At 29.5% G+C, this 17,199-nt stretch overlaps 1 protein-coding gene and 1 long non-coding RNA gene across 7 annotated transcripts; one reads left to right on the plus strand and one right to left on the minus strand.

Annotated features, from left to right (window-relative positions):
• The first annotated feature begins 1,369 nt into the window (after nt 1–1,369).
• wech (tripartite motif containing 71 protein wech) lies at nt 1,370–17,198 on the plus strand. Of its 5 annotated transcripts, none has more exons than XM_012282164.2 (7): nt 1,370–1,578; nt 9,702–9,880; nt 10,688–10,975; nt 11,078–11,401; nt 11,611–11,901; nt 12,031–12,591; nt 12,689–17,198. In XM_012282164.2, the coding sequence occupies exons 2-7, from the start codon at nt 9,776–9,778 to the stop codon at nt 13,268–13,270; spliced, it is 2,151 nt and encodes a 716-aa protein (XP_012137554.1). In that variant the 5' UTR covers nt 1,370–1,578; nt 9,702–9,775; the 3' UTR covers nt 13,271–17,198. The 5 variants fall into 5 exon arrangements, with proteins under 5 accessions (XP_012137554.1, XP_012137563.1, XP_076390993.1 ...); XM_012282173.2 differs by having other exon boundaries at nt 12,049–12,591; XM_076534878.1 differs by lacking the exon at nt 1,370–1,578 and adding an exon at nt 1,865–2,016.
• LOC105662095 (uncharacterized) lies at nt 4,877–8,872 on the minus strand. Of its 2 annotated transcripts, XR_001095468.2 has the most exons (4): nt 8,691–8,861; nt 7,971–8,133; nt 7,336–7,817; nt 4,877–7,274 (listed from the first exon to the last, which is right to left on the minus strand). It is a non-coding gene; the product is annotated as an uncharacterized LOC105662095 (long non-coding RNA). The 2 variants fall into 2 exon arrangements; XR_013039186.1 differs by having other exon boundaries at nt 4,877–7,817; nt 8,691–8,872.
• Nucleotide 17,199: the final 1 nt, after the last annotated feature.

Consider the following 17,199-nt stretch of genomic DNA (forward strand, 5'->3'; position numbering starts at 1 on the left):
CATTTCTGATTTTGGAAATTTTTAGTTTGGGAAATTTCTGATTCGGAAATTTCTAATTGGAGAAATTTCTGATTTTGGAAATTTCTAGTTTGGAAAATTTCTGATTGCAAAAATTTCTATCTTGAGACATTTCTGATTTTGGAAATTTCTAGTTTGGAAAATTTCTAATTCGGAAATTTCTAATTGGGGAAATGTCTGATTTCGGAAATTTCTAGTTAGAGAAATTTCTGATTTCGAAAATTTCTAATTTGGAAAATTTCTAATTTGGAAATTTCTAACTTGGGACATTTCTAATATTGGAAATTTTTAGTTGGGAAGATTTCTGATTTCGGAAATTTCTAGTTGGGGAAATTTCTGCTTTCAGAAATTTCTAATTTGCAAAATTTGTGATTTTCAAAATTTCTACATTTGACAATTTCTAATTTCCAAAATTTCTAGTTTGAAAAATTGATAATTTCCAAAATATCCAAATTTGACAATTTTTTATTTAGAAAATTTATAATTTCCAAAATTTGTGACTGAAAATACAAATGTCACCTAGTATACTAGCTACCAATCAACTACCAGTGCACAGTGATCAATAATCAATACACTGGTCAAGCATCAGTGATCAACTACCATACTGGTCACCTACTAGTACACCTTTCAAGCTTCACACCTCAATTCTTAACAGAAATCTCATAGAATTATAACCTCAGAACGTGTCAGCTACCCATATTAGCTACAAGTTACCTACCAATGTACAGTAATCAATTATCAATTACTATAACAAGTATTATAATACACTGCTCAAGTACCAGTGGTGAACTACCACATTACCAGTACACCCTTCAAGCATCACACCTCAATCTTACCAGAAATCCCATACAATAACCACCCAAAGTGTCATCTACCCGATCAAGTACCGGTTGCCCAAATACCGGTTGTTCAAATAGCAGTACCCCCGAAACAGGTAGCCTTAAAAATTAAGGAAGTCCAATCCCGTTTTTTCTCCATTGACATCGCGAGATGACCGCGATTCATTCTCGTACGCATAGGAAATTTAGGGTGAGCCATTCATTCCATCACCTGGCAACCCGCCCTCGTCCCATATAGCCGTCTTCCTATATCCGCGTTCATCAAAACCGAAGGACCAAGTTCGACAATGAAATTATCCCTGTCTCCAGTTCGCGTAAACTCGGGGGTGGAAGACGGTGAATGGTAGGGGAATTTGAACGAAAGGGGAGGTGTACGCAGAGTGGGGACTGTGGGGGTGTGAATCACCGACAGGGGCGGAGGGGACACGGGGGTAAAAATGCATTCCCTCGATTGGTCGAGGAAAGCTGGCTCGTACACGAAGGGGAGGGATGGCGTAGCTTCGGGTTTCGACTCAACAGGATTCAGTCGAATTCGAGAGATCAGTGGCGATCGCAGGCTTCACGCGTTCGCAGGCGATTTCGTTTCGGTGAACACGTGCTCCGATAACTTCATTTATCGCCCTCGCGATAGTACACATATACGAACGCGGACTGAAAGGTTTCACGTTTGACAAAAGGCCCCATGACGCACTAAACGGCCCCACCTTTCATCGTGGTAAAGGTATTTGTTTTCAAAATGATTTTAAATCGCGGTACGGAGGGTGTGTGGGCTCGAAAGTGAAAGCCGTTCGATCGATTCCCCGCGGATGCTTTAGAATAATTGTTGCTGGGTCGATGGATATAATTGGAAAGCTTAGAAGTCTATTTACAGATCGAACGTTCGTTGCCGTGTTTGTGTTGTAAAGTGTTCCGACGACATTGAAATTCGAAGACGAAAACATTTTTGAAGTTTCGGGCGGTTTCGCCGCCGCGTCACTTTTCGATTATTGAATGTACGTTTATGTATACTTGATCTTCGTGGACATGAATTTTGTACATTCAGTTTAGTAGCGAATACTGGAGCGTGACGTTTGAATATTTTATTGTTACTAATGATTTTGTATGGAATTTTTTTGCTCGTCGTAACTGAAACAGTGAGAGCAAATTTTAAGTTGCGGTGGTTTGTACGAGTATGTAAAAATGATTTTTTTTTATTGGAATGTTGTTAAATGGGGAATTTTTAATGTATTGCAATTATAAATTAAGGTATTGTAAATTGCAAAAATATTGGAGAGTTTTAGTTATATAATATACAGTTTTATTTTTTAAATTTAACTACACTGTTATAATAATAAAATTATTAATCATTCTATTGAAGAAAGTAAAGCTAAATATATTTTATTTGCAAATTTTGTATTTTTGTGAATTTTGTATACATATTATTTCTACGAATGAATTTAATAAAAATAGGAGTGAATTTTTCTAATAACAGAATGTTAAATATTTTGTTTATTATACAGTTATATTATTACCAGCAATTTTTAACTAAAAATAATTAGAAATATCTATTAGTATAGTCATTTGTTTAATTCATCTGTTTAAATGTTTAATATTGAAAGTAACTGTATCATGTATATACATAAAAATACATATAGGAAGTAATCTTTTTTGCATTAACTTGTTTGAATAGCTGTACAAAGGCATTCTGATAGAGACTCACTCAGAGAATGTATTTCAGGTTTTAAATACCGGCATTTCCGGTACTACAGATGTTTTCAAAAGAGAATCTTACAAACTGTATTACAGATACAGTCGTGTTCCCTTATAATATTGGCACAATAGTCAAAGACAATTTTTGGTAATATTTTTGAAACAATATTTCACATTTTTTGTGAATTAAATGAAAATTATTGGGAGTAGATGCTTTTTGTACTGTTGCTAAGTGAGGTTAGGTTTGGTTTTCCTTTTTTGAACTCAATTATTTTTTACATATAGTAATAAATATTTGTAATAATGTCTCATTTTGTTTTTTTCATTTCCTGTGAATTTTTGAAAATTTTTTATGAAGTCTTATGAACTGACAAAATAAATTGTATCTGTTATAAGTTAATCATTTGTTCAAATATAATTGTAATATCATTTTATGATTTATTTTTTATAAATAAATTTTAATTGTATAAAATTGTATAATTAAATTATACAAAATTGTATAATTAAATTGAGAGACAAATAATAAACAATTAGTAATTGACAAACAATATTATTACATTCTAAAATAAAAAAAATAGCTAATATTTTCTGAATTATAAATAGTTTATTTTTAAAAAATAATTAAGTCACAATTTTATATTACATTTATTTGTTATATCAAATTTAATATTTTTGCAAATTAATTTCTATATGCCAACCTTATAGTTTTATTTTTATCGTTAATTTTAACAAACATTTTTTATTTATAATTCCATTTAATTTATCTCAAAAAGTATCTACTATAACAATTTTGCTACCAGTATGCAATTATAAAAATTTAGTTTAAAAAATATTTAATAAATTCAACAACGTGTACTGTATTCATAGTAATATCTATAGTAATTTTTATTAAGTCACCTACAGTTTTTTAAACCTGTAAATTATATTTTAAAAACACCAAACTTTTAGTATATTTTAAACTAAAATTATATTTATTATACTTTCAAATTAAATTTTTAATACTAAAATTAAAATTATTTTTACATCTACTATTTAGTAGTGTAAATTGTTATAATATTTTCAAACTAAATTTTTATTACATCTTAAACTAAAATTAATAATAATTTAACTACAGTAAATAAGAGGTTATAACTTGAAGTTCAATGTATTTTAAATTCGAGAAGAGATATTCGAATATTCCTATTATACACTTGAAAATGCCCGAAGTTCACAATTGCCCGAGATTCAACGTTGCTATACGTTCCTGGAACATCTATAGGATGACAGATACTTCACTTTCTCTTTCTTTTTGACCCTCGAAAAGAATAGCAGGTCTAACCTTGGTCGCCATGGCGATTTCAAGGATAGCACCCCCTAGCTGCTGCAGGCCAGCTGCTGGAAAAACGGAAAAGGGAAAAGGGAAAAGTTTGCAGGCTAAACGTGAGCTTCGTTTGAAGCCGTTGCAAAGCCAGATGCTAGATTCTCTCTTAAGAAACGGCTAATCTATGAAAGAATTCTTAGCGTTGATCGCCATTGTCATCTTGCTGATGCACCAATTTATGCTTGAACTAATCGCTCACTTTGTGAGAAACTGCTTTGAGCGATTTGATAAATACTTTAAGGTAGTTGGTAAATGTTGGTGAAAATACAATTAACATTTATTAGAGTTTGTTATGAATTTATAGAGATATGAATGTTTTTGATATTTTTTGAGATAACTTTTATTTTGTTGGTCTTTGTGAGTAAGCCTTTATTCAAATATTTTGATATTTTGTGTGGAGTTATGATAGAATATTGTTTGAACTATTTTGTATGGAATTTTGATGAAATTTTAGTAATTGGAAGAAGTTTAATAGAATATGATTTTAGTAATTGATAGAAGTTTGATAGAATATGATTTTAGTAATCTTTAATGGGATTTTAATAGAATATGGTTTTAATCATTTTTGATAGAATTTTAATAGAACACAGTTTTAGTGATTTTTAATAGAATTTTAATAAAATAAAATTTTGATAAAATGCAATTACAATAATTTTTAATAAAATATTTGAGACTTTATTCATTAATAAATTAAATATAAATTAAAGAGTAAAGTTGAAGTTAAAATTTTCTCAAATATATTTTACTAATTTACTATTCCTTGTTATATGAATTAAATTAAAACGTTTAAGCAGTGTTTAATCACTTAAATACTGGAAAATGATAATTTAATCTGATGATCATAGTTTATCATCAATGCTGAGTCATGTAGAACCCAATCTTAAATCTGTGTCTATCAAATTCAGATTGTGATACTTCAGTACACACTGTAATAACTATTTAATAATTTAAAGAAATATAATATACACCTTGTGTATGACAAGAATATTAATTTGTTAATTATACAATAAATATACATTGCTCTTTTCATTATTATATATTAGTATAACTTAACAAGGTAAAATATATAATGAGATATAAAAATTTAATCTAAATATTTGGTTAGACTATATATTTAATGTAAACATTTATTTTTTTAACATTTAACATACATTTATTTTGTTATACTCAAGTTTGGTGATTTAAATTTGAATCTTCCTGTATATTTACATATTGATGTAGAAACACAGCGAGCAGACGCTTCGGTTATAAATACGCAATTTTTCTTTATAAACAGCTTTTGCTATGAATATTTTAAATCTTAATATAATATTGTTTCCGTCTGACATTAATATTTTAAATCTTGATATAATATTCTCACAGTCTACTATTAATATTTTAAACCTTGATATAATACTGTATCAGTTCATGCTATTCATATTTTAGATCTTGTTATAATGTTGCATCAGTCTGTCATGAATATTTTAAACCTTGCTAGAATATTGTATCAATCTGCTATTAATATTTCAAATCTTGATATATAATACATATTACATATAGTTCCATTTATTATCATATTATTATTATATGACTACCACTTTCAATTGTAGAAGTTGGCACATTTTAAAAATTTTTAGTATGATGCTTTAAATTTGTTTAAAACTGTACAAAATAATTTATTTGTTTGATACAATAACTTTCCCTTTATTCTTAGAAATATAAACTTATACTGTGTATATGTATACAGTAACTGTATTTTGTATGAAAAAGATTCATAACATCACAGCAATAATATTTTCCTAATTGATCATTCATCACCTTCAGTTTTTTAAGCTGCATACCACTCTCTTAATCTGAATACAATTTAGTATAACAGTAATATATTAACAAAATGAATTATTAAACATTACAGTTGAAAGTATAGATAATTTCAAAATATACATAATTTCAAAGAACAGCTCATTTAAAATATTTAGTATTAAATAATAATATTTAAATAATAGTATTTGAATACTTATACAGTAGACTCTCGTTATATTGCCACAAGCAAAGATACAGCAGTCGAAATTTTTTGGAATTGGTAATAAATTGATTAGAAAGTTTCCTTCTTTGGTACTGCTTTTAATAATTATCTATTATCGATTATTTTCGTGTCCTACAATGATGAACAGCGCTGAAAATTTGAGTAAAGGTGGCAATATAGTGAGAGTCTACTGTATCAAGTTATTACCCATTAAATGTCAGACTTCGAAACAGGAAGTTCAACACAATTCGATAACACGAAGATATTGCAAAATCAAAGTCATTTTTATCAAATCTTAAATGTTTGTCCAACTTTCCACTTTTTGAAATCGTTATAGTATATCAATACTATGTTCGAATTATAATCGTGACGATTTAAGTATTTACACAATTACAAAAATCGAATTTTTATATGCAAATGTTTTATATAAAAAAAACTACGTTTATATACAAACTACGATTTTATTAAGTTACAATACTTGTTATTGTACAAAAAAAATTAATACAAATTTCGTTATATATTCAATTTTTGTTTAAATTTCTTTGTTTCTTTTTCTGAATTTTATTAAAGAATTTAATTTTTTATCTACCATGAGAAAATTCAATTTATTTGTTTTTATTAATTGCTCTTAAATATTCCATCAAAATAAAAGAGGTTCTTTTAGTAATAGTCAACAAATGTTACAATTATTTTTCATTAAAAATGGTAGCTTTCATTTAAATGAAAATAAATACTTTTAATGCCCTTAAAAACTAATAATTTTCTATAAAAATATTAGTAGAGCATTTATATCACTTCTACTAAATGCTATTCTTTAAATTGATTTATCATAGGTCCCATTTTGGGATTTTTTTTAGGACCTTAAATTATATCAAACTCATTTACTATAACCAATAAAATAAACCATTTATCATGAAAACATTCGTAGACCATTTACAAACTATTTTGCAAACTATTCATCAAATTTATAGCTACAAATTGATATACCATAAGTGCCATTTTGTAACACTTTCATGCCATCAAATCATTCATCTTTCAAAATCGATCATTGTTTACTATAACTGACAATCAGCCATGTCGTGTTATCGACAACATATCTACAATCACTTTCATCATAGTTTCAAATTGACGTAGCATTTTACACTTTCATATCAACAGGTTATGCTGGGCTAATGACCATGGCAGTCGATGCCCATAACATTAATCATCATCATCATCAACAGGTTATGTGATACATTGTTCCAAAACCGCTACAATCAGTTAAAACTCATAAAATCCAATATTCAATAGTCATCAAATAATTCTCAACTTTCGGTTTCGAAATCCGCCATACGATGTGCAACAGTCGGACGTGATTAGAAGTCGTCTGAAACATACATTTACGATCATAGGTGCGCAAATACACGCACAAACAAACATATACGTACACACATAAGGGCGAGTACGTCGAATTTCCCACTGTTATTGATTTCTGCGAGGTTCCCTCCAAGCGGGACCCCATTTCTCTCGATCCCCGAACTAAAAAGGGTATCACGGTTCTTCCCTGTTCAGGACTCGTATGATGACCTTGAACCAGCTGTGCAGGGGTGTTCGTCTTTGAAAGTGGAACAAGGGGCCATCCGTGCGATTCAAAATACTTTTTCCGTTGACTCCCCATGAATGCTTTTGATTTAGTTCGTAACTGCGATATTGTAACGCGTCGACTCCTTTCTGCAAGCGCGCAATTAACCCCTCGGGTTATAATTTAAGTTTCACTTTCTGTGTTGCACTCTATCTCTTTAAACTCTTGTTTTAGTGGCATCTGTTGAGCGCAGGAGGCATTTTTTAAACGCCGCTTCAGATTTATGTCGCGTTTATATGACATAATTCTTGTGTCATGGATTATAATTTAAGGTTATCCTTTTTTCAACTGTAACATATAATATATTATATAATGTATGTATATAATATTTTAATGAAATAAAATATAGAATTGTATAAAATATAGTGTTGTAAATTGCAGTATTTTATTATTTGAAGAATTGTTGGTTAAAAGTCCTGTGTGAACATTGCAATTTTTGACCATACTCGTTGAAGGATGCCTTCTGAAAATTGTGGAAGTATTTTTTTCGTTGGATTTACTTTGCCAATGAGTAGAATTTATTTCGAACGAGAACTTCATCTGCAGCTAACATTCCGTGGGAAAACTCCTGAAGATAAGAGACTTATCTTGGAATTTTTCTTTTCTGAAATTTCACAGATATTCTGGGCTTGTATTTGTGTTCAACAGCCATACACATTCCATAATAAATTAAACTACTATACTTAATGAACATACTCTACTATAAATAAATATCTCATTTGTTATATTTATACTTTTTAATATTTTATGTATAAGATATACAACAAATATTAATTACAATCTATGACAAAAATTAATTTTTAATCTTCAAAGTACAACAATAAAAATTCTCAAAATATTCTAAGCTAGTAAAATGTGGATCGTCTTAACCTTTAATCATATGAAATCAAAAAAGTTATTTATAACAAAAGATCATTGCAGTATAATAATATAATATGAATATATAAATATGTAAAGTGTAATGTAATTTATACTATATTTTTAGTATGAACAATTATATGTATATGAAAAATAAATAACTAATAGTACAAACGTTAATAGTCTGCTATTATTTTTGCAACAGTAAAAAGTAAATTCACGGTTGATTAAGCTGCGAATGTATGTCGCGTACAGAAGCTTTAACGATTTGCACAAAAAAGATGCAATTAAAATGGAACTGACCTTTGCATCAAGGCAAACGAACAAAGTAAACAAGTGAATGTCAGAAAGCAAACAATCGAGCGTCAGAAAGTAAGCTGACCAGTATTATTAAAGCAGGGAAACCGGAATAGTGCAAGGGCCATTTTGATTTATTCTAACAAGTAGGGAAAGAAGGGAGATAGATAAATTCAAGTTTGGTACGTGAACGTATTAAACACCGCGACAATGATATTATTTATTCATCGTTTCAGGTTAAATTGTACTTGTTTGTACGCGTTGGAAATCGAAAATACCCATGTATTTTAAATTTCAGGTTTTATTGTTCGAATAATGTTTGATTATTTTGCGATGTTCATTTGATTATTTTGAAACTTTTAATTCCATACTTTATTTCGGCACATGACTGTATTTTGAATAAATAAACATTTTCTAATATTGCGAAAAAGAATTTTCTATTTTTTTAATTGTCAAATTTTTTGTTTATATTTAAACAAATTGTAATTATTTGCAATTTTAATTATAAATTGATAATACCTTTATCGGTGGATTATTTCATTATTTGTTATTTAGGAGAAAATGAAAATCTGCTTAAAATTTTTCAATTTTGTTTTAATTGCAGAACGTAGTTGCAAAATTAAATAAAATTTTGTGTAAGCCCTTTTAATTGAGAAAAAAATTTTCAGAACAAGTTGAACGAAATAACATCCATCTACTGTAAATTTTTTCCTCCACATTCTATACGATAAAATAATTCTCTTCTTTATTTTGCATACAAGATTATTAAAATAAATTTTACCTGCAAATTGCTAAATTGTGCTATATTTAATATGGCCAGAATATCTTGTTTATTACTAAAAAAATAATCGTATAAATTTATAATATAAATTTGAAAAAAAATTTTATAAATTTATCTATTACAAATTTTATGTAAAAATTTATGTAATAAAAGAATTTTAAAAATTGTTGTAGTGTTATAATGTATTTTATATTATTCATTTTTAATAAAACAAGTGTTGTATATTTTTGTTCTAGGTAAAGATATCACGACGAAACAACAACGTAACATCGAATTACTGTAGAATTTTTAACTACATACCTACCTCACGATGAATCATGCTAGAAATTATAATCACAGCACGAGCTTGTTTGGAAATTACGTTCAAGATAATCAAGAAAACGAACAAGACACGAACGTAGATCCACTGTCAACGGTATGGTCTATATTCAAGTTTAAAGAAGAAATCGAATATTTTATATTGTATCGAATTTCATTAATTACATGTTTAATTAAATTTAATGAATTACGTATTCATATTGTTAATTAAATTTCATATGAACGTAATACTTTGACTATTCTTTTACGTTTGAAATTAATATATTTTTATTTCCGATTTTTCGTCAATTTGTAGTATTATATGTACTTCCATTTCCGCTTAAAATCTTTTATAATTTTTCTTCAATTTCATATTCAGTATCGAACGAGAACCATCATCGATATATTTTGTATAACCTATTGTAGTGCTAAATTTAATTATATATATTTCTTTGTTTATTTAGTCATTGTTAAAAAGATGTTCTCTTTTATTTGAAGAAATGACGTTTCCGTCTTTAGGGGGAGCACCTGTCATGTTTACATATTTGTACGCATCATCTTTCGGAAAAATTCTAATTAAATTTCAATTATTTAGTCATTACTTTACGTAATAACGTATTTTTGATCTGACCTAATAAATTAACTTCAATAAATTTAATTTCTCTATAAATCACGTGAACATTACTTATAAATATATTATCTTTCAAAATAAAAATTATCGATCGCATTTTATTACAAAAATTATCTAATATATGGCAAATAAAAATTTTGAAATGATATCCTCAATATTTTGTGTTCAATATTTTATTCTCAGTTTGTTACTGTGTAAGACGATCTATAATGCAGCATTTGTAAATGTATGAAGAAACTGAAATATTTTTTTAAAGTGGACATATAATTTTATTTGTTTCTTATTTGGTTACAGATGACGCATAGATATCCATGGACATTTAGCACTTCCGGTTATTCCAATTCGAGTTCACCAGGTACTGCATCCTCAGGAAGCAGTACAAATTCTCAATGTTATGGTCAATCACCTGATGATCTAAGTGTTGACTCTCTCATTAATAGTCTACTACAAGTAGTGAACGGTGACAATTTTAGTGGACCGGTTTCCTGCAATATTCAATTTTCACAAAATGGAAATTCTACCAATAGATGCAGGGACTGTATTGATGCAGTTTGTGACTCTTGTTCTCCTAGTAGATTTTTGGTAAGTATATTTAGATGATTCTACTCAAATTTGTAATTATTTTAATATGTATATCTATTTATATTTATGCTATTTTATTAAATGTCATTATTGTTTTTACAGAATGCTACAGAGTTGGGCCACGAAGATGATCATCCAGCACAAACTATATCTACAGAAGCACCAAGCCCTCCAATAACCATTACACCACATTTAAATTCTTCAGGATTGCCACTGTTTTGTGATATACATCGTGATGCTCAAAGATTTTATTGCCAAACCTGTAGTAAACCCCTCTGCGGTGAATGTGGAATTCATCATCATCATGGCCATATTACAGTAAACTTAATGGAAGCCGTTGAAGGTGCTGGACTTCAAGCAAATCAAGTATTAAGAGAAGCTAAGCTTGGAATTACAGCTTTGTCTGAAGAATTAGATGCTGTACAAGTAAGTACATTCTCAGAAACTTTATAAATATTGCTTTAAAAATGTTATAATATGTATAAAAGTTTTAAAAGAGTTTCTAGTATTTAAATGAAATGTTTGCATATATCATGACAGTAATTTAATAGTTTAATTATGTTGCTACATAAAATTATGTAAAATTCTGATAATCTAACTAGCAATATTTAGAATTTAATTGTGTTTTTCAATAGATAGCAGCAGAAATTTTAGAGCAAAAAGCAAGACAAGCAACTACAGATGTAATGTTGTGCGTAAGAAGAGTGGCTTCTGCTTTAGAAGTAAGAGAAAAGGAATTGCTAGGTAAAATCGAAAAAGCTAGGCTGCTTAAATTTGCCGCGTTAAAAGCAAGAGACGAAGGACTCAGAAATGGCATAGCCAGATTATCGCGCGCTGCTGATAAGCTTAGAGAAGCAATGGAATCCAAAACCCTATCTAGCAATCCATTGAATTTGTTACTTACCAAGGATATGGCTTCAGCTGAGGTACGTACTAAACAACAAATCATATTGATATGTAACAGTCAGTGCATTTCTCTTAAAGCATTTTAGTATTTAAAGTTTGAGATATGCATTCCTACTGTTCACCTAGTCCAGCATTTCCATTAATTGCAGGTTTTTCAAATTCGTCAGAGTCGTCAATCTCTTCCCTCGCAAGAAGAAAACTGGATCTCGTTTAACGGATTAGAGGGTTCTATACTTAATGCTATCGCAAACCTTGGTGCTGTTGTGGTGAACAATCCTGGTCCCATAGGCGATCGACGTGCAGTAAGGGGTCGTGGGAATTCCCCTCAAATATTCCTCAGACAAACAGTTTCGATTCCCCTGGTTTCAATTCCACAAGGAAGACCAGTTCCCTCGAACAAATTTCCAGTCGTAGTGAGGATAAATCGTACCTCTGATATGTCAGTGAAACCAAAGAAAATCATTGGAAACAACGGTGATGCAGAGGACAATCTTTGTCGGCCATGGGGAATAGCATGTGACAGGGAAGGTCATGTAGTGATCGCCGACAGGTCCAACAATCGTATACAAGTATATCATCAGGATGGTACTTTCATTAGAAAGTTTGGCACTCACGGTACTGGACCAGGGCAATTTGATCGCCCGGCTGGTGTGGCAGTTGATGCACGTCGGCGTATAGTTGTAGCTGATAAGGATAATCACCGTATACAGGTAATTTATTTGTAGACAGTATTCATGTATACAAGGTACAATTGCATAGTACCTAGTAGATCAGATTATATTTCAAATTTGATTACTAACTCTTCAGGTGTTGACAATGGAAGGCCTATTTCTTCTAAGTTTTGGCGAGAAAGGCTGTCGTTGTGGACAATTCAACTACCCATGGGATGTCGCGGTGAATTCTGACTGCCAAATAGTTGTATCCGATACGAGAAACCATCGTGTACAATTATTCAGTCCCGAGGGCATTTTTCTACGAAAGTACGGTTATGAATCGGCACCGAACATGTGGAAGCATTTCGATTCACCGCGCGGCGTAGCGTTCAATCCGGAAGGAAACGTGGTTACAACGGATTTTAATAATCACAGGGTAGTGATCATCGAAGCTGATTTCATGCACGCCAAAATCTTAGAATGTGAGTGCGCAGCTGGTGCAAAACAGTTCCTTAGACCGCAAGGGTTAGTGATCGACGACGAAGGTAATATTATCATAGCCGACTCTAGGAATCATCGAATTCAAATATTCGATTCAGCCGGAGTATTGAAATGGAGATTTGGTTGTTACGGCAAAGCTGAAGATGAGATGGATAGACCTTCGGGCATCGCTTTGTGCCCAGATGGTAGTATTGCGGTTGTAGACTTTGGTAATAATCGAGTCCTTATTATTTAAGATGGTTAATTGGATTTATCAAAGAAAGAAAGAGAGGGAGAGCGTGAGAAACAAAGAGAACGAGAGAAAGAGAAAGATTTTATACACGTTAAATGTGCGACAGTGATTGAGGACATGACGTTACTGTTTTTCTCGATTTTAGAAGTAAGCGTGTGACGCTTAAGCCCACAGATAACAAGCGTTAGAGGCAATATTTTCCTACTGATTGTATATAAATATGGAAATCCGTATAGGTTCCTTTTGAAGCTTCGGGTTTTCTCACTTTGAGTGCCAAACAACCAAGTACAAAAATGAACTTTTTGTTCTGAAGTCATATCGTTATGGATGTTCCCATCAGAAGAGAAATGTTATTTTCACATTATTCATACGTAGTTATCCGTTGTCTATAAATTCGTGGAAGAAACAAAAAGTAACTAAAGATGTTAGTATAATAGTTTAAATAATGAAAGAGAATTAGGGATGATTCATTCCAGTATTTGGCTATCTTGTGAGATAGCGGCAAGTTATAAAGAAGGAGTAAAGCGAATGCATTTTGTCAAAAATGTTTTTCATACCGAGCAATTATATTCTATATTACTTTTAATATTAAAACGATGGCCAGGTTTCTAAACTATTTTGCCAGACGACAATTTTGAATAAAGTAAAGCAGAAGGTATAAATAATACTATTAAATAAATAAAGTTATATCAGTATATGGTTAAAGTACTCATTAGAAGTGGAAATTTGAGAGTAACGCAATACAAGTGGCAAAGAGGTAAATATAAGAAAAATGGTTACTATTTTTAATAAAAATGTAACTGTCTCATTAAATGGTGTTTGACAAAATTTTTGATAACACAATTAAAGAAAATTTGCTGAAAAGTGAAAAGAAAAATTGTCCCTATGTGCTGCTTGTGTTAGCTTTGTTTCATTTTTAATTTGGATTATTTTATTTTAACATTTCCTAAAATTGGCGCAGCTAATTATTTTATTTGATATGATTTTTTTTTATATAAAATATAAAAATATAATTTTTTGAGTATACAACGTTTACTTAAAAAATAACAGTATACAATACTATTGTGACCAACGTCATAAAACTGTTTAACTATTTGTATAAGTTAATAATGTCTCCTGTTAAATGTGTAAGGAGACTAAAATGCAATTCGACGCTACACATACAAACTTATGTGTGCATGATCGTTGTGATTAAGAGATTGTTTTTATAAGTGTATGTAATTGGAAAGGAATGTAAGTGACGAGAAAGATTGTGGACATATATATGTGGAAAAGGCATAGGCAGAAAAAAAGCTAACAAGAATAGCGCAGAGAGATATAAAGAAAAATATCGATTAAAAGATGTCGGTTGCCTCTAAACGATACAACACTTTATCAATGTAATACAAGATCAATGTTGTAGTAATGTTTTTAACATATCATACTTCAAAGATATACTTTCAATTTGCATTCCAGTATGAGTACGCGTAAATGGACAAAAAATTATTATTTGTTTCATGTTTATGACGATTATTATCATTACTATTTTTCAATTATATATTTTCATGATTTTTTACATTCTCATTATGACTAGTAACATTGTTATTATTATTAATTTTCATTGCCAGTATTCAGTGGTTATAAAGCCAATACGAATCTTCATCTATATAATGGCATTCGCTGTACATAAGATATTAATTTTACATTGTACGTAAAAATCCAATGTCTCAGTCTTTAAAAAAAGATGCAAGTGCTGTCGCATTTAATTTAATTTGACATTAATGAACTGAAATAATATATTAGTTACATTCGCACAATATAAGACTGAACTAAGACTGATTTAATGCAGTAACAGGTTTTGTTCCTTGTTTATCTTTACACAGTAAATAAGAGATTAAAGAAGATTTTTGTTTAAACATCTATTTTAATATTATGTTCACAAACACCGTTGAAGAATTTTTAAATGCATAATATAATATCATAAGGATAATTTTATTGGCCTACTTTTAAGTAATACACAGAATTTTATTGATTAACTTATATTTATTTTTTTTTAATAGGATAATACGTTACCAAGCAAGTTAGTTCATTATCGCCAATCAATCACAGTATTAGTTATTCTGAGAACTTATGTTCGAACAAGAAATGATCTCTCAACTATAATGCGTAGAAATATCTTCACAAGTATAGTTGAATTACCTACACAAAAGATAAATGAATTTCATATTTTGATTATCATTGTACTGAATATATATCGGAAACAGCAATTCAGCTTTAAGAATGTTGAAGAAATTTCTACGTATAAGAAATAGTTTATCGAAGAAGTATTTACACAGAAAGTAATTTCTTCATATTACAATATATAATAACATTATGGTACGTGGCAATAATGTTGACCATAGTAAAAGAACGATTTTATTGATAAAATATGCTTACCTAATTGTATTTTTATCGCAATGCTGTGCTAATAAACAAAGATTAAGTTAGATTTTGAATGTGTACATCCTGCTCAAGTATTACATATATGCATTTAATAAGTATCAGGCATCAGTAGGTCGCAAACAAATATGTTTTTGTTAAACAATTGACAAGAGAGTAATAGCTTAAATGTGAGTGCAGGGCAGGGAATAGAGTTGCACGTCCATTTTTCAGAAAAATCATATACGAATTTATTTATTCCTGTGTAAAATATTGGATCGACACAAAAGATTTTGTTATAGTTTCTTATACTACGGCAGAATAATGAATCCAATATTGTATACACATTGTAATATATACATATGTATAAAACTATAGTATATATACATACATATAGCTGATATATACGTGTACTATACAAAAAAAAAGAAAAGTACAACAAGACTTGCATACAAAACAATTAGTAAGCTATGTTGTGTCCAGGAAATGAAATATTCCTGCAACAAAAATAAATTGATCCTTGCTATTTTTTGGTGATTCCACTTTTTACGAATCTTTTAATGTCAAAATTAAATATACATGTTGCAAGCTCTTATGCGATAAGATGATGTTAGAAGGTTTGCGAGGCAAATGCATCTTATCTGACATTGAAATATTATATATACAATCGTGTTTAAAAGTGAATAATCAAAAGTACGGAATAAAAATATATGTATGATTTAAAAAACATTCTGTATATGTCATCTACGATACATTTTTTACAAATATAGGAGGTTCCTAAACACTTTTATCGTTTACCTTTTTTTTTAATTATATAGTAAAAACGTTAATAGTGAGTGTAGCTAGTAAAAGTATATTCTAATTATACGGTGCGCTTTTTAGCATAGTTTCTACTATTTACATTTAAGTAAATTGAATTTGAATTTGTTATCCATTAAATTTATATGAAACGCGTAACACTGCTTGAAAGTTTGTATCATATGCATATTTGCAAATTATATAAATACATATTTCTTTCTAAGCATAATAAAACATATATTTAATTTGAACAAATTTTTCTTTTAACTAATATTATTTTCAAAATATTTTGCTTCCAACTGTGTTGATTTACTTAATTAATTTTTACATAAAGTTAAAGAAAAATTTGCAATCATAAATTTCTTTTGAAATATTTTAGTATGTTTTATTTATGCTTACATGATTTATTTGAAGTTGAGAAATTTGCAAGTTTGTATTTCAACTTTCAGGTTCGGTGTTACTATAGTTATAAGTGCAAGTTAGTTCTTCTAGAAGTTAAAGAAATGTTAATTAAAAGTTATAGAAGATATTAGCGGTGTAACAATATGAATGTAAACATTTGGTGCGAATGTCGACAATTGACTTTTTTGCAAAATATTTCAGTGTGTTGACAAATGGATTTCCATTAATGATAAATAATAGTTTTTAGGTAAACGTGTATGTTACAATGAAAATTATAATCATCTTATTTTACAAATCCAAGAAGTATTATTAAATTTTTGGAAATTTTAAATAAT

This window comes from Megachile rotundata, chromosome 8, assembly GCF_050947335.1.
Source record: "Megachile rotundata isolate GNS110a chromosome 8, iyMegRotu1, whole genome shotgun sequence".
Taxonomy (NCBI): domain Eukaryota; kingdom Metazoa; phylum Arthropoda; class Insecta; order Hymenoptera; family Megachilidae; genus Megachile; species Megachile rotundata.

What these genes read in the sequence shown, in the direction of transcription:
- wech (XM_012282164.2), top strand. Translation starts at nt 9,776, where the DNA reads ATGAATCATGCTAGAAATTATAATCACAGCACGAGCTTGTTTGGAAAT. An exon ending in ACGTAGATCCACTGTCAACG is followed by an intron (nt 9,881 to 10,687) that starts GTATGGTCTATA and finishes ATTTGGTTACAG; the next exon opens with ATGACGCATAGATATCCATG. An exon ending in AGGATATGGCTTCAGCTGAG is followed by an intron (nt 11,902 to 12,030) that starts GTACGTACTAAA and finishes CATTAATTGCAG; the next exon opens with GTTTTTCAAATTCGTCAGAG.